Raw genomic sequence first — 24,355 nt, 5'->3', positions numbered from 1 at the left:
CCCCATGCATTCAGCGCAGGGTGGTCTGGCCCTCCTCCCCAACACGATTCATGCAGGCTATGGAATCATTGCTATCCGCCTGTCAATACACAGAATATGGTTCTCTCTGGTGACATGGCAGGAATACAACGAGCAAGCTCAGGAAAGGGGACAGGCAGCTCAAGGTTTAGGGTCAGCACTAGGCCCCTGCGCCACTCGCCCTATTTTGAGGACTCAGGTGGCACTCAAGTGGTGCTTAGGCCTTGGGCTTAGCCTCGTCAGTGCTGGATGGTGCCTCAAAGAAGTGGAGCGTCTGCCAATTACATCTCCTCCTCACTTCCCTACAAATATACTGTTGAGCCCACCCTCCCCACACAAAATCAATTCTGAACTTCCAAATAACATCAGTGACCAAATGACTTGGGGCTTTTCCTCCCCGCACTGATAAATGCATCCTGCCCTAGCCCCAATAGCTCCTGGTGTAATTCCTACCTCCACTGCTCTAGAAAACGAGTAGGCAAGCCCCAACCACTCCCTACTCGTGGGTCCTGCACCCCTTTCAACTCCTTGCTAGCCCCTTGAAATCACAGGCTTGCCCTGCTCATCCCTCCCTCTGCCTCAGTTCTGGGCCCCTGCTACTCCTGAGAGTTTGGAGGTATCTCAGGGGCTAGAGGCTACCAACCTTCCCACCCCTGACCACATCCTAGGGTGTTGCATTGTAGGAACTAGATGTTTCCAAATACTTCTCCCCTCAACCAGCAGCCACTGTCTGCTGAAGAGCTGATCAGAAATTTTGTTATCCTTCTCCTCTGAAAATCTTTACTTTTTGGGGGAAAACATAAAAATATTAAGTATTCTGAACAAAAACGGAAAGAGTTTGGTTCTGAAATGCCACCAGAGTGCATTGTGGGAGTTATAAGTTTGGGTGATTCATGCCCCCATTCTCTTCTATAGGCCAGGCCCCTTGTTCAGACTACATTTCACATGATGCTCCACAGTCTCCCTGATTGGTGGGGGAGGGGGTGCATCGTGGGAGACATATGAGCCCAGCCCATAAGGAGAATGGGTACATGAGGAAATTGAACTACAGATCCCAAGGGTCACGATAGCAGAATATCTGATCTGAAGTACTTTGGCTTTGACTGAAATGTGAAAACGTGTCAGTTCTGGGGGCTGCGTGTGTGTATGGAAAAGAAAATTTTGTGGAAAGTGGACACTTTTCACACAAAAAAATGCATGTAGTTGAAAATCCAGTTTTCCATCATAAAATAGTTGTATGGAAAACTTTTGGCCAGCCTGAGGCTCTGCTGCTCTCTCGCTCTCCCCATGATGCTGCTGGAGAGAAGCACAGCTTCTGTCACAAGGCTGTTCTGAAGAAGAGATGGGATTCACTTGGTGAGGCTTGGAACCATTGACCTCTCATCACTAGCCATGGCTGCCCTCTGCACAGGGGATAATCCAGTGACATTAAACAGTGGGGAAAGGCTTTAATGGGATTCCTCTAAGTGATTAGTGAGGGTCTTAGGGCTGGTCTACACTAGGGCTGGTATCGATCTAAGTTACGCAACTTCAGATATATGAATAATGTAGCTGAAGTCGACGTACTTAGATCGACTTACCGTGGTGTCTTCACCGCGGTGAGTCGACTGCTGCCACTCCCCTGTCGACTCCGCCTGGGCCTCTCATGGAGGTGGAGTACAGGAGTCGATGGGAGAGCGCTCGGGAATCATTTTATTGGGTCTAGACTAGACGCGATAAATCGACCCGTGCTGGATCAATCGCTGTCTGCCGATCTGGCGGGTAGTGTAGACATACCCCTAAAGAATAAACAATAGACACAAAAACAGTGGTGGAGGGGATTGGGTTTCTTCTGCTGCATGGAGACAGCATATTTTGAGTAAAAAATATATATTAGGAGCTGGATTATAAATTGGTGTTGGTTTGTGGCTTGGAGATAGGAGGCCTCCAGGAATCAACCTGTTAGTTCAAGGATACAATGCTGCTGTCAAGAACCCTGGCAAAGGCTGACCAGAGGCTGCCGATAAGAGTCACCCATTTACATGTTGTCTCAAGTCTTAGGACGAGAACCAACGTCCATTAAAGCTAATGGCAGCCTTTCTATTAACTTTGGATCAAGCTCACTGGGAACGGAAGACATTTGTATTGGCTCAGCTCTGAACAGTAATCCCGTGTGCAGATAAACAGGAGCCATGACAGCAGAAAGTCCACACAGCTCTTTGGAACACTGAGTCCTCGATTTAGCACAAATGCTATTCCGCTCCTGCTCAACAGTGGAAAGCAAAAGAAACACCTGCTCTGGTCATGGGAATGGGGGCTTGACGGGACTGGCAGGGGGTGATGCCTCGGGGATCTTGTTGGATTGGGGGAAGGAAGAGTAGAGCTGCCTGTCTCTCTATGTTGCTCATTTCTCTTCTTGGCTGCCCTGAGGAGCCTCTTCCTCTCCACCAAGATGCTCTGACTGGGCAGTTTGAGTGCTCTTTTGGGGTCACCGCTGGCTCCCCCTCTGCTCCACATGGTGGGGAATGGGACACAAAAAGGGTGCTCCCTGCTCTTGGCACCATTTGGGCTGGTGCCAATCCTCTCCCAGCCCCATGTGCTTTGAGCTTCAGCTGATCACCAACAGCGGCAGGAACGGTTTTGTGCTGATTGACTGTTGCTACTGCTATGGAGGTGAGCCAGCACAGGAGTCTGGTTTGCAGGGACCATTAGCAATACGTGTCACTCATTGACAGGGACTGGTCTAGGCAGTGGGGGCGTCTGTTTGCATACTGTAGACACAATGAAGAACCCATTCGTTGGAACCTTGCTTCCTCGGACAAGAGAAGGATAGAGGGGAGAGGGTGAGGTTAACAGGAGCCTATTCCCCTTTTATGGCGAAGCATTTATAGTGCATTGGACCAGGCTGTGCTGTTACACTGCGTCTGACCTTTAACTGCCTCATTTATGCCCACATCTCATTCTCCTGCTACATCTGCATCAAACACACCTGTTGTCATTTGCTGCTGCCCCCTGCTCCCCTCCTTTTCTCACCTTCACTGTCCTCCTCAGAAGAGCCAAATACCAAAGATCAAATCCAAACAGAATTATACGAGTACAGTGTCCAAAAAAACGGGAGAAGTAAGTTTATTGTAAACTATTAATTGCCAAGTAAAACAATCTAAAAACCCTGGGCTAGATTTGCATTTGCAATAAAGTCACTTTTACACCATGACAGCAGTGTCACATGGTCATGGTGTAAATGACAATCGGGCCCTTTAAATCCTCAGCACTTTTTTGATGACTGCTCTGCATTTCACAATTCCTGTACCCCTGGGATGCTAGTCTGCAGCAATTTTTTTCTAAAGAAACAATGAATTCTCAATTTCTGTAAACGGCCAGAGGGAAACCCTTCCAGGGCTTTGCACGCCTTAATCTGAGTGTTAGTAGTTTTTGTCTTATTAATAATTAACACAGATTATTAATCCTGAATTGTTTTAGCATATTATTCTCTTTAATGTTCTATTTAAAACCACGCATTATTTCTAAAGGGAAGAGGAAAGGCTAGATGCACTTTGGGAAGGAGTCAGGAAATGCATGGGGGTGATGTCGGGGGTGGTGGTTATGTAGCTATTTTCAGTAACTCAATTTTATTCTTGCTTGAGAGAAAGAAACAACATTTAGAGCAGTAGCATTCACATTTGGCCCCAATTTAGTCAAAATAGGTCAGGGTTCCATAAGGGAAATAGGATTTGACTCCGTGTGTCCTTCGCTGGGTTCATACAACGTAAACCTGTGTGTTTTAGGTAAATGGGACCCTCTGAAATGCCCTACCTAATTTCCTTGATGTTAACCATGTCATAAGTCTGTGTCTGGTCCTAAAAAGATGATGGCCATTGTCCTTATTTTACTGATACACTTGGATCCATGCTCAATTAAATCCAATGTGATTATTTGTTATGGGTGCACCTGAAAATATTATATACTACTTTTTCTAGGGTGCTTCTTGTGGACTTATTTAAAGAGAAAATCCATGCTTTGTTTTCTGAACAATTAATTTTTGTTATTACTAGCGCCTTTTATCAATACCACAACTATAACAAAAAATGAAAAGATACTCGGACAAATTACAGAGTGATCACTCCTAATGCTATTAGTGAAAGAGGCACCCCCGGAGCACAGAGCAGAACTTGGCCCAAGATGCTGTATTTCTTTTTAAAACCAATTTCTTTTTAGAAACAGGTTTTGAAATCAAGTGTATCCTTTTTCACAACACATAAATAATGATTTAGAAAAAAACCCTAACAGTTCAGATCTCAAGACCTTTCAAACTAAGGGCCCTGGTATGTAACAGTAATGAACATATTGGCATGTTACAACTCCAGAATCGCTACTGACAAGTCCATCTTAATGGTATTTATCTGACCTGCACTCTTGTTTCATTACATGTTACCAACATGTTACCAACAAAAAAGACAAACACGACTTCTGTCTAACCGTAGTGTTAGTTACACATTAACAAATAAACCATTTTCTCCCAAATAGGGCATAAAACAGAAGATATGAAAAACAAAAATGAAGATTAGTTTAGTTATAAATGTGCTTATTAGGTGATTGACATTAAAGGCCAAATCATCCAAACTTTTTTCTGCCAAAAATTTGTTTTAGTTCCTTTGGAAAACAAGAAACTTTCTCTTCACTATAAATAAACCTCCCTATTATGTTGTACCTTCACTATAAAATACTTCTGCTCTACACTATATCTTAAGGGAGAAGTAAAAGATAGTATGTATGTTGAGACAGCACAAATTAACTCCTTAAGTATTATTGCAACTCCATCTTCAGTCTACAGGAGTACATATCTTAAGGAGCTATGAAAAGAAAACAAAGATAAATATAACTCAACAGTCCTAGCAATTTATAATACATATACAATTGTTCACCTGCATCCTTTTGATTCTCTATATGAAAGAGAGAGAGCAACAAGGAGAGAAGAGAGAGAAACAAGAACAGATATGCAGGATTAATGAGCAAGTGGACCAAAATGCCCCCCAGTTATGTGTGATATATGACATTTGAAAAGAAAATAGTTGCCCAGTGACTCCCACCACCAAGAAGCATGGTATCACCAAAAAAGACTCCTTTCACAGAGGTGAAAGAAAATGCTGCACAAATAGAAAATCAGTAAACTTAGTGAGCTAAGCTCTGAGAACATACAAGAGCTCACCAAGCAACAAGTTCGTATGTTCCACCCAGAGCTTGGTGTAAAAGAATAAATAAAATCTAGAAAGAGAACAAGGAAAGCATTTCTGCTTGAGAGATAACAGACAGAAGACATGTAAGATCTGATGTACAGAGAAAGGACAGCTTCATATGATCTTATACACAGGATTGTTTAAAGATCTTATACACAGGAAAAGGGACAGCTTTTTCCAAATGTCCTTTATCTGACCTCTAGCTCATTGTTCCCCAGTGTAGCTGCTACCTTTTGATTGTGTACCAGTGACAAAAGCACTTTACAAATTGGGGTTACACAGAAGCAAAGTAAAAATGCATTCAGGTCACAGACATAAAGAATAACTGAAAAAACTTACAGACAATCTGAGTTTATCACAAACAAATGGCTTAATTGTCTAACCTGTTTTAGGCTGATAATAAGTGACTGGACTTCTCACACTGGGTTTCACAGACAGAAGCAACAGACAAGCCAATGCTAAAAGACTTGAAGCAAGGAAAGTGAGTTGGTTTGGATCTGGATTTTCTTGAAGTAATGAAAACAGAAAGAGTGAAGACAGCATGGAGAGGAGGGTGGTAGGTACTCACGAATGGTTAAATCCATCACTTGAGAGGCCAAGCAGAAGACAGGATGCTCATACATTTCTCTCTTTTTCCCTATAAAAGAGGATTTGGGCATGCAAGAGGCTTAGGTCAGAGGTAAAGAGGTTATAGGTCATAGGTCAGAGGAAAACTTTACATTAGCTTAAAAGGAAAATAGCTGTAGAGTATTTTGGGATACACACAGGATAAAAGAAAAAAAGGAGATTTAAAATTGGAGATCTACTGGATTAACCATTCAGCATGCCCATGAGTCACAAAAGAGGTTGCGACCATGATTCTAAAGGTTTATTTTGAACTGTTTGCAAGAATATAATGATCAAAACATCATGAATAAAGGGAAATAGAATTCTATTGATTTAAGGCTCCAAGATACTAAGGATTTTAGCCTTCAGTATCTAAGGCTTTTACAGGTATTTCTTCATAAACATAGCCTCAGGAAGTGCTGTGACCGATATTTCCTCAGCTGTTATAAGTATTTCTTAAATGTTTGGATATTCAAATAGAAGCTTTTTAATGTCAAAATCATATTTGTATAGAGAAATGCATCACATGTAGATAACTTTTTTTTAGAAAGTATTTTAGCTTGTAGTGGACTATGCTCATGAGTGAAAACCTGATGCATGCAGCTGGCGGATGTTGGGTTGTTTGAATTAACAATCCCAGCATGCTTTGAAATTGGTGTCACAACCACTTTTATAGAGACAATATAGAAAAGTGGCTGTGGCCAATCACGAATAAGGAAGGAGAGAAGCAGAGGAGAGCAGGTAGTGTGGAATGAAGTATTTCTCTGAAAAAGTAGCTGGAAAAAAAAAAGTTTGTTGCTTCAAAGTATTCCCAGACCTAAAAGTCACAGTGCGAAAAAGAGGGCAGATAATTAACACAACCAAGAAGAATTGAGGCACAAAAGGAAAGTACATACTAACTGTTCTACTTTGGAAGTGAATGCATTTTTACTTACAGATCATAAAGTTTGTTTTTGCATAGATTAATCTGAAAGAAGAGAGCAAATCTTACCAACAGGTTAGTGATATTTACACAGAGACCTAGGGAAGCCAGCATTTGGTAGAAGCATCCATCAAAACAAAAGTTGCTTTTTGATTCTGAGTCCTTCTCCGTCGTCAAGTCTATTTCAACATTGCATTTTACAGAATACACCAATTAACATATCCTGTGAAGTTGAGTACTTCGATAAATTGCCTGATAATACAGTGCTTATTAAACCTTCAATCCTTCTCTATTTTTGCCACTCATTACCAAGTCAAGAGTTGATAAACATCCTTTTAGTGCCCAATTCTTAAGTGTTTCTCACTGGATGCATAACAATGAATTCATTACCACTGGTACACAATTTGCATTGTCAGACAGAAAAAATAGAAAAAGAGAGGACATATCATATCAACAGAACCTAGAAAATTTGACATGTAATAACCCAGGTCCTCGTGTAAACAAGGGCTAGGAACAAATCAGAGGGTGATTTTTTTTCTTTCAGTAATGTCTTAGAGGCGTACAATGTGAATCTAGCTTTAATAAAGCTTTATATTTCACACACAACAGAAGACCAAAATCCAGAGTAAAACAATTCTTTTTGAACCTACAGCTTTCAGTTACAAGCACTTGTAAAGTTGTGTAGGAGTTTCAAATTGCTGTATAGCAGCCAACAAGGTAACAATGAAATTGGATTAACATGTAAAGAACTAGCTGATCATCGAGCTCCAACAAAACTCATATCCTCCAGCAAGTTTTAAAATGTCTTTTTGATGGCTGCATGTGTCTCTGGTCACCAGTTATTATTCCTCCATAACTTAAAAGGTCAATAATATCAGCTATGCTGGATTTAGAGTGACAAGAATGTAATCTGATGCAAGAATGGGATCAACTGATGACTTCCACTACTCACAAAGCAAAGACAGTGAAACACATCCCAGAAAAAGACATTTTAAGTTGGCTACACACAAGCAGAGATAAAACATTTCTTAGCTTCTTATATTTTGATTGTTCCCTGAACTCCACTGTCTCAAGCTTTTAGCAGCATTATCCTTTTCAGCTACGAACATGACATCCCATGTATTTCTCACTTTTTTTAAACAAAGACACAAGTAAGAATGCTGTACCAAACGTGCTAGTGCTCAGAAGAAGCTATGATTCTGTTAACCATTTCATCTCTTTTTCCTAGAAAAGGAAATATTTCGCTATCCTCTGCTCTTAATTCTTAAAAAACAAACACCACAAATACATTTCCTAGCCAATTCCATATTCCCTTTGACTTCAGTATTATTGTCAAGCAAATAAATAGTTAATTCATTGTTTTAAATAACTGTTAGCCATAGTTTCCATACAGAAACATAGTAACATTTTAACACCATAAAGTAATTGCCTTACCTTCAATTTTGGCATACTCTGATAGTCTAGTATAGTTGACTAAAGCAGCTTGCTCCAAGCATTTACGGATGACTGTTTTTACCTCCTCTTGAGGGACAGGAGTAACTATGTCTTTCATCAGAACCTAGACAAAAGAAAAACTGATTTGTTGTGGCACACACATCATTGATCTTTTTTTGTTTGTTCGACAAAACACATGCATACCCAACACTAACCCAGTGTGGCTACCTTTCTCTATGTGGCTCACCTCTAGTGGCCAGCCTACATAGTAAAGTTTAAAAGTCCTACTGCACTTGATCCCTTTGATCAAGCAGCAGAGACTCATACTTTTAGATCCAGAAGTCATAGGTTCAGACCCCACCGATGACCCGACCAAAGATGTCACTGCAGAGTTAATTCATGTACTATTTCTGCAAGCAACTACTTTATTCAGTGACATAAAGCTTTTTAGAACCGTTATTCATTTAAACAAGTTTTCAACATTACATTTAAAGGGTCTGATTCATTACCCCGTTACACCAGTTTTATGCCAGTATAATTCCATTGAATCCTCGTTCCTTAGTTTGCATCATCTTGGGACACAAAACTAGTCTAACTGAATAGAGAATTAGACCCATAATTCATAATATTTAGAATTCTCTGTACATCGCATTACAGGGTGTAATGACACCACCAAAAATCTACTCATGCCCATGACCAAACAGATACTGTAACGTTATCTAATTCAATTTGTGTGTATACCTATGCATAAATCTAATTGCCATGTAAACTCTACTGTATGATTGAATATGACAAGGAATTTTAACCTGCCTTTGTTATTGTGTTGCTTACCCTTTCCAGCAGGGATAGAGTAGCTTTCAACGCACCTTCGGGTCGGCCAAATGGAAAGCAATACCTAGAAAAACACCCAATTGTAAAGATTAACTCAAATGCACCTGGGCAAACATACCAATAAGCTTAAGAGTGATCTGTAAAGAAAGACTGGGTGGTGGGGCAAGGGCTTTGTTCTCGCTTCCCTGAATTAGGCCCCTACCCTTCAGGTGGTGCCATGTGGGCCCAAGAGACTGGATCAAGGCCTGAAAGAGTAATTTTGATCAGTGCCTCAGTGAGATTGTTAGGAAATCTCAGAAATATTTTCCATAATGTGCTCCGGAGGATATATCCCTATGCTTCAATCACAGGGAAAACTACTAGTAAGGGCTGGTAGATCTGCCACTTTATGAAATCTGGCTGTCAGCTGGGAGGGAGAGTGGCTACATCTATCAGGAGCAGTTACATATTATCTCCGTGCAATAAAAGGGCACTGACAAGGAAAGGACCAGTTATTTCAAGACTGGAAATTAGTGATCTCATCATAATCACAGGCCATAACTAATTGGTTCAGCTGACTATTTTATTGTTGAGAGTTGCAGCTAAGAGTGGTCATGGCATTGAGTTTGCATCGAGAGTTACATCACCTCTCTTCTTGAGAACTGGGGCTGACCACTGTATGAAAAGGCTGGTTTGAAAGGCGGCAACTCACCTCCCTTTTTTGAGGTTGGTGATATCCATTATTCCCAAAATTAAACCATCCATGAAAAAAACCCCTGTCTTTGTTTGGACTAGGAAGAGATGGCAGTAGATAGCAGAATGCGTTAAGGAGAAGGGGATAGGAAGGAGGAAGAAATAAGAACACAGGGTCTTTAATTATTTGCTTAGAATTATTTAACTGCCAAATATGAGTCCCCTCCTTGTTGCTGTGCCTACATGGGCAAATTGAGTTGAAATACCTTTAAAAGGTCAAGCCTTCTGTTTATCAGCTATGAACATATTCATGTCTTCTGCAGCTGCAAGTTTTGGCACCCTAATGTACCAAGTTAGTTTACACTGTGCCTATTACTTATGCAGAATTATAATAAGCTGCAGCCTTTGAAATCTAAAAGACTCATCTTTTATGGGATGGAGTCTTGAGGAAATGCATCCTCTCTCCCTTTAAACCAGGAGCCTCTGCCTTTACCTAAAATGGGTGATCTGATTCTCCAGAAGCAAGCGGAGCCGCTCCTTGATTTCTTCAAAACGTTCTTTCTCTTCCACAGTTACAGTTCCTATTCCATCAGGCCTGAAGGAAAAATGCCATGAATGACTCAAGCTTCACCTCATGACCCTGGTAAGTCATCTGTACGGCAAACAAGATACTGCAGTTTTTGGAAATGGATGTCATCAACTATTAGATCCAGGATATACTGCATGTGCCATGCAAAGAAGCACTTATGGGTAAAGCAGCACGATTGTTTAGAAAGCATATCTCAGAATAAAATAAATACTCATTTTAAAATTACGGCATGCATGTTTTTAAATAGTGAAATCACTATATTTTTGTTTACTGCAGAAAAACCTGGAAAAATGTAGTTCTCTCTAAAAATACACACACACACATATATATACAGACACATATATAAACACTACAACGGGAATTTTCATTCAGTCCTGTTTGGCTCAATAAGTGATTCATTTCTACAGAAATAATCATATTCACATTTATCAAATTTAAAATATGTTCACAGCATAAAATAACAGTGATGATAAACTCATGTACAAATGGAATATAAAAATACAGCACTCATTCATGTCCACTGAATCACTTTATAACATTTTATCATGTAAAAGGAAGGAGCACAAACTGAAATATATGCTCCAAGATCAATGTACATTTTGCATTTCCAAAAATAATGTCTTTTTTCAGGACATTCCATCAAACAGCTCTTCAATGACTATTTGTTACACTTTTATTATTTTGTTAATGAACAGGACTGCATTATGAATAAGGCAGCCACAAGTAGCTACCTTGGGGTATTTCCCATCTTTCACAGAGTACAGTGCGCATGCAATCATCTCTTCCATTCTTCATCTGTAATGTTGATAGATAATACAGAGAGCCCTTGTGCCTATTGTGCTCACGTTCTGTTTTTACATCTTTGTAACTCTGCTGATTTAAACTGACTCCTGATTTGCACCAATGTATGAGCAGAAACCAGCATCCTCTGCACACATGCCCCCTTCTCCCCCGCCCCAGAGAAATACACGCCACAGCATAATCGCTGAATTGGGCTAGTCTAATCCATTCACCAAAGGAATCAGCAACCCAGACAATAAACATCACTAGTTTCTATTATTGACAGGCAAAGTATACAGATCTGTGTATTGCCGTGTAGCCTATACCAGCACAGTCTCTCTTTAGATAACGTAAGATGTCTTAAAATTGAACAAATGTTCTTACTTAAAGGCCTCCTCCAGCGTTCAGCTTAAGCTGTGTAAATCCTTAGTACTAGACTAGTTTGGTTATACAAAAGGCTTGGCAAGGGATTACACAGCTTCTAACGAACCTCCTGTCAGGGGTTAATTGGTTAGCTTTATTTTCCTTTTAAAGAATCAAAAGGCCCTAAACTAAACGAAAAATTACAATCTGTACAGTCATGTTTCACTGACCTCAGATGCAGAAACCTCTTAATATCATAAATATTAGCTCTGCTGTTAGAATACAGGTAAAAAGTTCTCTTAGCAAATCCAAACAGAGATGCTAACACAATCTTAACTGGTTTTCTTTTCATTATATGTAAGTGCTAACGCTACATTAAATAACACTTATATCCTGGACATATTAAAAGGCCCAGATGACAGTGGATATCTTTAAATTTAATCAGTGTTTCCACAAGTTCCAGTGTTTCCTATCATTTATTTGCCAAGCTCAGCTGCAAAAATTTTATTTAGGCTGAACTATGGAATATAAAATTTTAGCTGGAAAACACATTTATTAAACAACTATGGAAGAATGGATTTGATCTCATTAGTACTGGTACATAATTAGGTATAGTTATTCTGAAGAAGCAGGTAAGCCAGGTAAATCCAGTTAGACATTGTTTTTAAAACACAGCTGCTGAACATGTTTAGTATATTTATAATCCAAAATTGCAGAAATAATTAGTATTCAGATTCAGATCTAGTTCATGCCATCAGTTACCACGCCAGCACTGCTGTGTACATTGGGGAATCCAGTTTGCTTTCCAGTAGAATGGCAGGTATTTCAAGATTCTCCATGATAAATACTTTGTGTCAAAGGACAGGATTGAGTTTTGGGTGCACATCCGCACAGATGCACAAAACCCATATAGGTCTTAGAGTTTCATGAAGGTCAATTGTATCAGCAACTGACAAACCATGTACCCACAAAACATTGACAGTAAAGAGCCCAAACTGAGAACAATATGCTGATGAACTGGAAAAGTTCTGAAAATTATGTTATCATTTGTTGGGTCAATAGCCCTCAAAGTAAGAGATTTACTGAAAAGGCCACAGAAGACTCAGGAGTTTAAATGCAGACTTATTTTCTAAGAGATAGAACATGTGCCAAGAGGTTTCTCTGTTTAATAATACTAGTTTTATAAATTTTCAGTTCCTCTTTTCATTCAAATTATTAATGTAAAATATCACTGTATGCTGTTTAACCTAGCAAGGGGCCCTCTATTCAAAGTCCCAGCACATTTTCCACTTTCTTCAGTGGGATTGCGTCCAGAATTGTACATAGGGTTGATCCAAAGCCCATTTGAAGCCACTGAAATAGTTCCACTAGTTCAACAGGCTCTGAATCAGGCTTTAATTCTGTTTGATCTAGCTATTTTAGCACTTGCCAGGCAACACCAATTTCAGACACTTGCAATGCTTTGGCACAACTGCATCATTACAATTTGGAGCAGCAGTCTAAATTTTCAGTGCTCTGGCAGTTTTCAGTCTAAAGCACCGATATTGTTAGGAACTCTGTGTGGGCACACGGCTGGGTCCAAACCTGGTTGGACTAGAGTTAATATATGTCTACAATTCATCTGAGTCAAGTTATAACGTCCAAACAGTTTGCACTGAGACAAAAATGTAACTATCTAGCTACACGCAGACTATATATATATATGTGTGTGTATTCAAATATTCACCACACTTCAGTCATAATAAATAGTTAGGCCTTGCATTTTTCTTGATCTTTATCAGAAGACACAATGCCAAATTCAGTCATTTTAGTACAATTAAAAAGTTACTTTATGCACCCTATGTCGTTCTACAAAACTGCACGCTAGATAAGCAGCCCACCCCAGCATATCATTCTACTACAAACTTGAGACAATCTACAGGTCAACTGTAGCCATTTTTGGAGCAGCACAGATGTCTGGAAGGGCCTGCCAACTAAGAGCCATCACAACTGCAAGGACTTCCTTTCTCAAACAGCTGTGGACTATATCACATCTGACATGATGAGCATCTCTTGAATCTACCTTTCAAATTTTCGGCAAACCATTTTCTCACTGTCCTTCACAAAGTTGACATTTTCGGCAGCATGATAGGAAAGATGTCATGTCGGCTGCTTTTCAAGTTGTTGTCACAGTGGTTAGCACCAGTTCTGTCATCTTTACTCTCCTCAGAGTCTCCCATCTTGAGCCATGTCACAAATAATAATACTTCCAACGGTTTTGTCAAATTTCAAATACTATCACCCAGCTGCACATCTTCAGATTTACTAGTTATGTTAATTTTTGTTGCTCATCTCCCCAGAAGCTGAAGCATTAGGAACTCATTAATTAGTGACAAATGCAAGGATACTGATAGAACTATATAAAAACACCATCAAAAGCCCGGCACCTAATTTATTAACGTGATAATTTCTGAAACCTAATTAAAATCAAAACATTAGTCAAATATATTTGAAAACTGAATAATTTTGAAGCATATTTATTTTTTCATTTGCTAAGCAAACTAAGGGTTATATAAGCTATCCTCTCTATAACGTCACATTCACTTCTGTGTTCTGGTAATTCCCTTATCATAACATGCACAACTGATGGCTCTTAAAGACATTCTCAAAAAAGGTGAAATCCCACAAATTACTTTTCTTATTCATGCTGGTATTAGCTCTTTTTATTTAACAAAGGTTTCCCATCAACTTTATACTGGATGTTTAATTTATATACGGAATCACAGCTTCCTGCAGCAAACAAAACTTGCACAATACATTTTAGCTAAAACATAATTGTAGAAAACTAACACACATATTCATAGTGGCCATGTATGGTTTATATTACGCTGGCGTAGGCAGTAGTAGGAGTGGTAAGAGAGAAACAGTGAAAGAAGTGCTGCACCTATATTGTATTTAAATATAATTCTGTGCACACACACACAAACATGCACACAGTGTCTATGTCTCTTTCTTTCTATGGATTTAGATCAACATACAACATAAATGTCTCCGATCTGAATGGCAACAGATTTTCATCTGATCCTATATTGATCCTGCCAGGAAAATTAGAGGAGTCTGGTTTAAATAGTAGGGGGAGGGCAGAAATAAAAAAAACCCACATTTTCTATAAATTTATATTTAGTAATCCCCAACAGCACATTTTCAGAGATAACATAAGATTATAATCAAAAGAATTATCACCTGGAGATTTGTCAGTGCTTAATAGATATATATTTCACGGGAAAAGTTGTACATGCTAAATTCTTCAGTCTAGGTCTAGTTTCCTATTTTTCTTCAACTTTTTGTTTTTAAAGTATGAAAACAACCAAAAAACGCAGGCTGTGAAATTAAAAAACAAACATACACACATTTTCATGTCAAACTGTAAAAAGATTTTCTTTCTTAAGTTTAGACTGTTGTGCAAATCAGAGGATTAATTATAAATTATAATTAGGACCTGTGATCCTAAGGCCAATGCTTCATTCTGTAAGCCACACCTCCCCCACCATGCCCTTTTCTAATTATACCCGGAGGCCCTCAGGCCTAGTTATGCTGCTAACACAAATATATCAAAATCATTTTTAACAAAGACTAATATATGAAGCAATAACATGCATTTGTATGCAATTATAAATCTACAGTATAGCTCCTTTGGGTTAATCTCTTTGACATCAGCCTGTCTGAAAAGCGAAGAGGCTTATAAATAAAAAAAAAAAATCTCTTCCACTTTTTATGCTTAACTTTAAGCTTTATCACTGAGGAAAATACTCCTTAGATGCACTAACCAAACCTCTGCATGTGTTTCACACACATCAGAGATGATAAAATAAATCATGACAAAAATTAATGCAAATAATCTGATTTTAACTAACAAAAGAGAAATCTAAGATAAGGCAGATGCTATCTTCAACTCAGTCCTTTGCAGCCAGGTGCAACACATAGCTTATATCTAACATCACAAACTATTATGGGATTTATAGTCCAGGGCACTAATGGTACAACGGCAGCCCTAAAGACAAAACCATACATCTGCAGAGTGTCCCACCAACTGCACCGGGACTCCCTTTAAAGGGCTGACCATTAAGTTTCATCTTCATCCAATCCAATCCTTCTTGCCCCTGTGAATTTATGTTATATTTTCAAGACTGTATAGTCCTTTTTTCTGTATTTTTAATTAAGGGGACTTTTAACATAGATATGTGGCCCAACCTTAATCAGCCACATGGGACAATAATAAAAACACAGCCTGATTCATTACTATAGCTTTGGCTCTTATTTCACTTCTCTTTTCTCCTAATTTCAGTCCAGGCTTTGGTTCTTTGTGGATATGCAGAGCTGAATCAAGGCTCATTCCTTCTTCAGTGCAACATGCATCCCTAAAGAACCATGCTTGGACTGCGTGGATGCTTCACTGGCACATTTTCCCCTCCTATACCCACAGTAATGTATCACGTCAGCATGTAACATGACACTATTTATCTGTGGATCACTGGCACAATGCATCATCTCAGCCTATATAACAGACTGCGTTTGAAGACATCAATAACATGTACTTTATCAATACATACCTATTATGGCTCTGGCTAATATATGGATCCAGGAAATAATAAAGTGTCTGACATTACCTGTAGAACGGTTTTGTTAACCTGTGGCTCTCTGATACAACATGTCCACCACAGATCTATTAATCAAAGAATAAATATAATCTCCAAACACAGCATACAGAGATGTTACGAATGTCTGGAGCTGGTTGGAAGTTTTTGAAATTTCTATGATTTTTTTCATGAAAAATTTGTAAAAATTGTTTCCCATTTTTCATCCAGCTTTCTGAAATTTTTGTTGTATGATATAAAACAAATATTAAGGAGACATAATTGAGAATGCTCTAAAATGTAATGCAGATATTTAATTCCACAAGTTCCAGAAATGACTTCAAAACAGTAATAGTTCTGGAGTCTGACAATGGTTGAAAATCTGCAAAGGCAACAGCTGTAGGGGATGCCAATTTTGATTTCATTCTGAAAGTGAATTTAGTGTTTTGAAACACAGTGACTACGGGAAGGGCAGTGCACCAATCCACCTGTGTGCAAAAATGGGGCAAATTATAGTGAGAGAATTGATCGTGTGGATGTTTGGTGATGAGACTGAGAAACTGGACCGAATACCAGCTCATTTCACACAGAGCACTGACTAGCCGTCAGATAATCACAACGTTCCCTCACCACCAGCTTGAACCAGCCACAATAGGAAGTCCAAGTAGTGATGGGCTCAACATCCGCTAATCCAGTCCTTACCTTTTACATACACAAATCTGTAGTTACATTTTCAATCCATTAGGACAAAAAAAGTACTGCATATACTCTTTCATAAGCCAATTTTTTTTAGTAAAAAAGGGAACTATCAGAGAAGTGGGTCGGCTTATAAACGAACCAGTTTCTGATCGAGTTTATATGGTATATAAAACCACAAAAGCAGCCATTTTTTTGCCCACTCTAGCCAATTTTATTTTTAAGATTGTTTTTACATGGGTCAATTGGGAACAGCTGTGTTTGTAGTCAAGGAATAAAACCCTAAGGAGGGAAATTCTTAAAAAGGGAGAGAGTCCAGTGGTAAGGCACTAGCCTGAGATATAGGTTCAGTCCCTGATTCACCAGACAATTATTGTGTAACTTTGTGAAAATCACATAGTCTCTCTGTGCCTTTCTTATCCATCTGCAGAACAGGGATAATGGCACTTCCTTGTCTTGTGAGGTGTTGTGAGGATAATCACATTAACGGACTGTGAGATGGTCAATATTACAGTAATGGGGCCCACATAAGTACCTAAAACAAATAGATCCAAATGGGTGTGCCTTTACAAAATTCTACCAGTTTGAATGATTTCTACCAGATTTCCATTAGAACTGGTAAAATCTTTCAAATTGGTGGAACTTTTTAAGGGCATCCACTGATGTTGTGCTCTTAAGTACAGTGAAGAAGTATCACTAATAATTTCCTTAATTGCAGTGAACTGTAATTAGTTATGCTAACTAGGGTTAGTAGGTTCTGCACAATCACGATTGGTATCTATATCTATGACACTACTGTATATCATGCATACAGATGTCAGCAAAACTTGGGATAAAAAATTATAATTAACTGTCGCTTTTTTATTTTTAAATATGGGTAAAATTAACAGAAAAATTAATGGATTCAACTATGCAGATGGCAATAATTTATATTGTCCCTTTAGAGTAAGTATTTCGAGCTTTCAAAGGCCTAATAACTCATCGGCTTAAAAAAAGTCGAGGTAAAGGAAAAATGGACTGCGGTAGCATTTTGAAATATCACCCATATTGGTTTTTGACCAGTTCACATGATATGGCAATAGGGTCACAGCAAAGCTAGAGGTGTATTTTTAACAGCAGCCGTTTTGTTCCTGTCCTGCACTGACACTGATCAGATAACAAGGCGGTATTCATGAAGCAGGACCCTGGACAGCAGCTAGTTAGTTTCTTCTCTATGATGGCCTGTCATTCTGTCAGTCCTGACCTTCAGGCTGTCCTGAACATCTGAATCACATTCTCTCTGCACTTTCTCATTGACTGCAAGCTACTGTTGTCTCACTGTCTGACCTTACACAAACACAATACAAACAGACAACCCACCTCAGCTCCATCACTGTCTATTGCTAACATAGGAGATTGATAGCCACACAGAATTCTCTCTCTATTCGACCTTCATTATTGGAGTGGCATAGTCTGACTGACAGCCAACCTCATTCCCGAGAAAGCTAAACCACCAGTTGTTTTTTTCCCTCTAAAAGTGAAGTAACATCCAGTTTCTAAAGAAAGTTCAATTAATACATCGATGTTTATGACAAAAGTAATACATTTTTGTGAAACAGCAAAGATATTGACTGTATATATTTTAATGTGTATGTTCAAATGATACTTTTCCTCAAAGAGTTGGGCACACAGATAACGATGTGATTTATTATTATTTAGTATTTATATTACAGCATTGCTCAAAGGTTCCAAGCCTAGATGGGTTCTCGTTGTTCTAAGTGCTGTACAATCACAGAGCAAGACATGATGCCTACCCCAAAGAGCTTACAAGGTAAGGCTTTGACTCTGCAATAGCTAAGGGTCCGTCTTGGTAGAGCAGACTGCAAGTTTAAGACCTAAGATAGCAAGCGACAAATGAAAGGTGGGAAAAGGAGACTGTCCGAGACAGATGGGCTTTATACACACAAATACACTGGTAATTGGTGATTAGGTAGCACATAAATAAGCATCAGTTTTCCCCAGCTGTGTGTCAGTCTAGCCTGGCTCTAAAACAAATCACGCACATAGCCTGAATAGCCTTTCAAAAAGGAATCACAACAAGGAATCTAAGGAACTTAAATACTTTGATTTCTGTCTGAGCCATAGTAATAAATTAAAGATACAGAGTTACAGATTTTTTAGGGCCAGGAGGGACCACTGTGACAATCCAGTCTGACTTTCTGCAGAACGCAGGCCAGAGAACCTCACCCAATAATTCCACTAATTTCTGCATCAAGCCCGTAACTTCCGTTTGAACTAGAGCACAGGGTTCAGAAAGACATCCAATCTTGACTCAAAAATGGCAAGTCCTGGAGAATGTAACATGTCCCTAGGTAAGACACTCAGTCTTTGGTTTCTAAGGCAGACGTATGGCAAATGGTCTTGTTACAGCACAAGAAAGATAAGCTGAAGCTAAACACAACAATCATGCCATGGTATGGGACTAGTCTAGTGTTACTAACCCCGCCCTCCAGCTTGTCTAGAGATATCCATTTTGTATTATTTATTCTTTGCCGTACAGTAGTACCAGAGCCTCATTCAAAATTGGGGCCCCATTCTGCGAGGCACTGTGTGCAGACAGAAAATGAGTTTACAGATTGCCACATCTTGCCTATTGTTTTGAATTCAGCACATCCCTCCCCATGTACTATTCCCCAGACACAACAGGACAGAATGGCAATCTACAGTTGGCAAGTTTAATAAGTCCCTGCTGTTGATATATACACACTGGACAGATTCTGCTCTCAGTTGCACTGGAATCAATGGAGTTACATGGGAATAAGAAAATCAAAACCTCAACCCTTGGCTGCTGTAAAGTATGATCCAAAGTCCATGAAAGTAAAATGCAAAGCTCCGATTTACTTCAGTGCATTTTCGATCAGGCCCTATATATCCTCAAAACAGAGTTAGGTTTCTGCAGTAATGCATCCTGTGGATAGTGGAATTAGTATTAAGGAGCAGAGAACTGACATTAATAACCTTGTAGTGACAAATATCGGGGGAAGCCGTGTTAGTCTGTATCCACAAAAACAACAAAGAGTCCGGTGGCATTTTAAAGACTAACAGATTTATACAGGCATAAGCTTTCGTGGGTAAAAAAACCTCACTCTTTTTTCACTGGCAGCCTCTCTGATTTCTGTTTAGGTCATTTTTGAATACTGCATTTCTAATACACATTTGAAAAAAAATCACAAACTCACTGGTACCCCAAATTGCTGGATAATTTTTTACTATCATATTATTAAATCTGCCTTTTCAAAGCTTCATAACCAGGTAAATATTGGAAATGCAAAGTGCCCAGCGTGCTCAGTGATTGAAAAGTTCTTATATATTACAGAATACAATTCTGGGCACTGGTCTCACTCTTACCTTTTCGGCTCTGGATTCGGCTGGGATTTGGAATCTTTCCTTTTTCTGGACTCCTTTTTGGAATCCTTTTTTGTCTCCACTTCAGTGACAGAGGGATTAAACACTTTGCCCCCCTCGCTGTCTGCATTTGGTTGTGACCCACCAAGTAACTCTGTCATTTGTTGACTTTGGGGAATGGTTGGGATGAGTTTAAATGCACAGAGTAAAGCCAGCAACAAAAGTGAAAGAAGCAGAAGAAAGCATGAAAAAATAAATGAAAGAAAACAAAACTGAAATCAAATAATAAACAGCAAAAGATACAAACTTACAAAAGAAAGTCAGAACTAAATAGAAAACAAGAAACTAAAAACTCTGTTTCCATGACAAGATGTATAAAATTAACTGTGTATCTCATGGCAGTCTCACAATATGAAATCCAGACAATGTGTACCATAATTCTGGATGATGTTTAACGGAGAGTTTACAAAAACACATAATTATTTTGTAACACTCTGTTATTCAGTAGCATATGCAGAAGAGAGTGCGACATCTCAGAGAATATAATGCAACTTGGAAAAAAATCTCAATGCAAGAAGCTGCAGCAGCTACCTTAGCTGTAAATAAAACAATATAGAAAAGGAAACTTAGCACTGCTACACTTTTTGCCACAGGACGTTTGCGACATTTGAGAGAAGAAAACAAGCAAACTACGAACTTGAAATTGCTCTGCAACAACAATAAGATGTGGAGGAAAATTTTCAACAATGCTTAAGCAAGTTAGGAACCAACTTTCAACTGGACTTAGGCTCCTAAGTGCCTAAATCATGTTTGAAAATGGAACCCAGGTGCTGGTGAAAATGCTATCTATGGTAACTTGCTGGACGCTCTAATACATTAGTTAAAATCAATGTAATACATTCTTTATATCCATTTATGCATGTATGACAATGATACAGATTTCAGTTATGCACCCAAATATACATTAACAAGAAGTGTATCTTGGAGTTTTCTGAGTAAAAAAGTTAAAAATTATCCTTTTGGATTCTGTATGCATATTTTTATTGCTTTCATTTCAACAAGCAAAGAAACAAACAAACAAACCAATTATGCCACCAGTACTGCTGCTGCCAAACATCCAGTATGAAAACAAGTTGGGGATTGTTGTGCATAATCCAAGGAAACCTACAGTCATCCCTTGCTGGCATTTAGTTGCTAGATATAAATGATTCCTTACCTGTTGCCATGAACATGTGATGCACAAAAGGCAAAGCTGTAGTGAAGCAAGGTGGGGTCAATCATAGCTCCGTTTTCTGCTCGTTCTAGTAAATCTTTGAGGTAGCAGAGATGTCTGTGACAGCCTCTGACTCCATTACGTGCACAATACTCATCTAGCACAAATACCTGGCCAGGACTGAACCAGCCCTGTTTAGAAATAAAGAGACTTGATTTTAAATAGAAGATGTTAAACACAAGAGTTATTTGATTTGGAGATGTAATGCTCCACTGTTCTTATAGACAATGCAAACCTAATGGTTGGCAAAAGACAAGGGAGCAGGCCCTATCATTCCTAACTCAAATAATACACAGGGCAATTGCAATGAAAAAGAATTAGAGTAACATTTAAGATAAATGTAATGCAAAATGCTGAAAAATGTTTCAACTATTCTAGTTAATGCCAGTACTCAGTATTTATCGTTAGAAGATTCTTTTATCTTTAAGGGCAGCCAAAGACTTGTATATCGAAACAGCACAAAATATTAACAACACTGTCATGGGGGAGATGTTGTATTATGCTCTTCCCTTGGTAAGAGCAGATAATTATTCAGTAATGACTTTTATCTCTGTATCTGGCAAGTATAAGAAAGTACCAAAGACACTCAAACAAGGTTCTACAGTATCTGAACTGGAGGATTCACATTTCCCTCATTTCTGTGAGGAGCCACTCAGATTAGACTCTTTGGGGACAGCTAAAGTAGAACATGCAGCACCAGCCTGTGAAGTCATTAGCTGGAATAAGAATTTTCTTATAGAACCCTTTTAAAATGCTGCAAACCCATCAATATTTACATGGAAATTTGGGTGCTAAACAATTGGTAAGATGCAGCTCTGGAATGCATCAAACTGCAAAATCTTTCCTCTTTTAATTGAAAAGTTCCTGCAGCAGGCGGGAGAGTGGTTGAGGCAGTGCACTGCCCCTATAGGCAACTTCTTTGCCACCCCATCTGCTACCCCAAATGCTACATCTTAGAAACAACGCTGCTGTGAAAGATTAAAATATATTTTCTACCACTCAGATGACACCAAATCTTTTCTAGATGCCAAAATAGCTGCTTTGAAAAAGAGTTGAAGAAATATCAATTAAGAGCTCAGTCAAAAGACATTGAAAGGGATTTGCTCATCCTTGCTGGGCCAACTCCAAAACAGATTGAAAAAAGCACTGAAATAATGAGGGGGAAAATCATGGATATAGGAAATAGATACAGTTCATTTTATTACTGGGATCACCAGAAAATTAAGATACAGAATAATGCAGAAGAGATGCCTATAGAAGTCCATTGTTTCAATTGGTCTTTACTGGTCCTTGCGCCCAGGGTGAAAGTCAATTTCCTTGTCTTTCTCTGTTTCGCTTTGTTACATGCGTTGATCTTTTATCCTCTTCCTCTCCGTCCCCGCCGTAAAACTGAGGACTTTGTAGAAGAGGGAACCAGAACTGAGTGTAAGTATTAACATGAAAGATATATGTGCGGCTTCGGAGGCATTGTCAGAGGGTGACTGGGGTCAGCCCCACCTGTGGCACACTTAGCTCACCTCCCCAGGTACAGAAAATGAGCAAAGTCACATGACAGGCAGGTCAGGAGGTAAATCAGACCCCTTCAGGAGTGAAGATTAGACAGAATCCTGCAGGAGTGCCAGAGGGAGAAGGGAGACTCCAGGTAGGAAGTGCTGAGAATCACTGCTCAAGAGAGAGCAGAGAAGGTCTCAAATGAGCCCAGGAGGGGCTGAAGAGAGAAGACAGACCCTCAGGAAGGAGAGACAGCTTGAGACTGGGCTGAAGATGTTTAGTTTTGGGCATGGCTACCTTGGCAGGAGTGGACTTTTTCAATAATGGCATAGCCAGATGGCCATGTCACAACCGCAAGCGAACTGGGCTGGAGATCATGAGGGGATCCTGAGGCATTGGCCAGGCTCAGCAGGCGACGCTGCCACAACAGTTTAAATTACCTATGATACATGTCATAGCGATGTAATGAATGTCCTACAATGGATCTGATCCTTCCGGCGGTGGGGGGGGGGTGAGATCCAGGCCACACTGAAGTCAGAGAAGAGACTCCAATTGAGTTCAATGGGGCCAGAATTTCACTCAGGGAGTTATGGCGAGAAAAAGACGACAGGATTGGGCCCAGGGAGTTATCTAGACTTGATTCCCTGGCTGTGGAGCCTGTGGAAGCTTTGTGAACCTTTCAGAGCCTGCAGCTGTGGAGGCTGCTTTTTATTCCATAACTGCTGCTGCTTGCTCCTTCTTTCAGAGCAGAGTCCTGGGCATGACAGAAGGAAAGATGCTGCGCTTTGTACCTCGGGGCAGCCTCTTCCATGGCAGAATGACAGAAACTCAAAAAAGAGCCTTACAGGGACTCAGTGCACAGCCTTATAACATGATTCCCTAGCTGATGACTCCAAAACCAGAGCTCAGATGGGGAGCTGAAGGGGCCCACTTGTCTGAAAATGTCTTCTCCCCCAAATTAAAGTGGATGTGAGGCAGTCAGGAGGAGGACAAAGGGGCTGTCCTTCCATAACAGCTGTAGGTTGGGGAGCAGACTCCTCCAATCTGGAAACGGGAGGGAAGAACGCTTGCAGAACTGGGAGAGGAAAAGCGCTTGCTCCCAAGCAAAGCTATATTTCTTTAAAAACAGTAGGTACAGAGGCATGTGGTGGTGGCAGCTTTCTCCTTTGTTCCTCTTGTGGTATAGCTACAAAGGAGAGGCTGGAAAGTGGTAGTATATGGTGCTCTCTGTCCAGCCCAGTGCAGGATCCAGGATTTGTAGGAAACATTACTGAAAGGCTGGTAACTTTTTTACACGCATTCCCCCACATCCTCAGGCAGCTCCTAGCCCCCTACTGGGTTTCTGCCTTGTGCACCAGAGTGTACATGTCTGGGCCTCACACATGCAGTGTTCAAACTGTCAGAAGGTCTTCGAGCTGTTCTTCACTGCTGTGATGGGGTATAACGTGACTGAATGTATCTGCGCTTTAG

The 24,355-nt window shown here is 39.7% G+C and overlaps 1 protein-coding gene across 17 annotated transcripts in view; it reads right to left on the bottom strand.

Moving 5' to 3' along the window:
• The window catches only part of CADPS (calcium dependent secretion activator), a 372,967-nt gene that overhangs the window by 90,761 nt on the left and 257,851 nt on the right, over positions 1–24,355 (bottom strand). For 5 of the 17 annotated variants that reach the window (XM_030571245.1, XM_030571256.1, XM_030571246.1 and 2 more), the window contains 6 exons: positions 21,338–21,525; positions 10,190–10,291; positions 9,025–9,088; positions 8,194–8,317; positions 5,800–5,868; positions 4,920–4,937 (listed from right to left, as the gene is read on the bottom strand). In XM_030571245.1, the coding sequence (XP_030427105.1) occupies positions 4,920–4,937; positions 5,800–5,868; positions 8,194–8,317; positions 9,025–9,088; positions 10,190–10,291; positions 21,338–21,525 (565 nt within the window). The remainder of the gene's footprint in view (positions 1–4,919; positions 4,938–5,799; positions 5,869–8,193; positions 8,318–9,024; positions 9,089–10,189; positions 10,292–21,337; positions 21,526–24,355) is intronic. The other 12 variants (XM_030571253.1, XM_030571260.1, XM_030571255.1 and 9 more) reach the window with 3 other exon arrangements.

Source organism: Gopherus evgoodei, chromosome 7, assembly GCF_007399415.2.
Source record: "Gopherus evgoodei ecotype Sinaloan lineage chromosome 7, rGopEvg1_v1.p, whole genome shotgun sequence".
In the NCBI taxonomy this organism is placed as follows: domain Eukaryota; kingdom Metazoa; phylum Chordata; order Testudines; family Testudinidae; genus Gopherus; species Gopherus evgoodei.
This window is presented reverse-complemented; position numbering and strand designations above follow the sequence as displayed.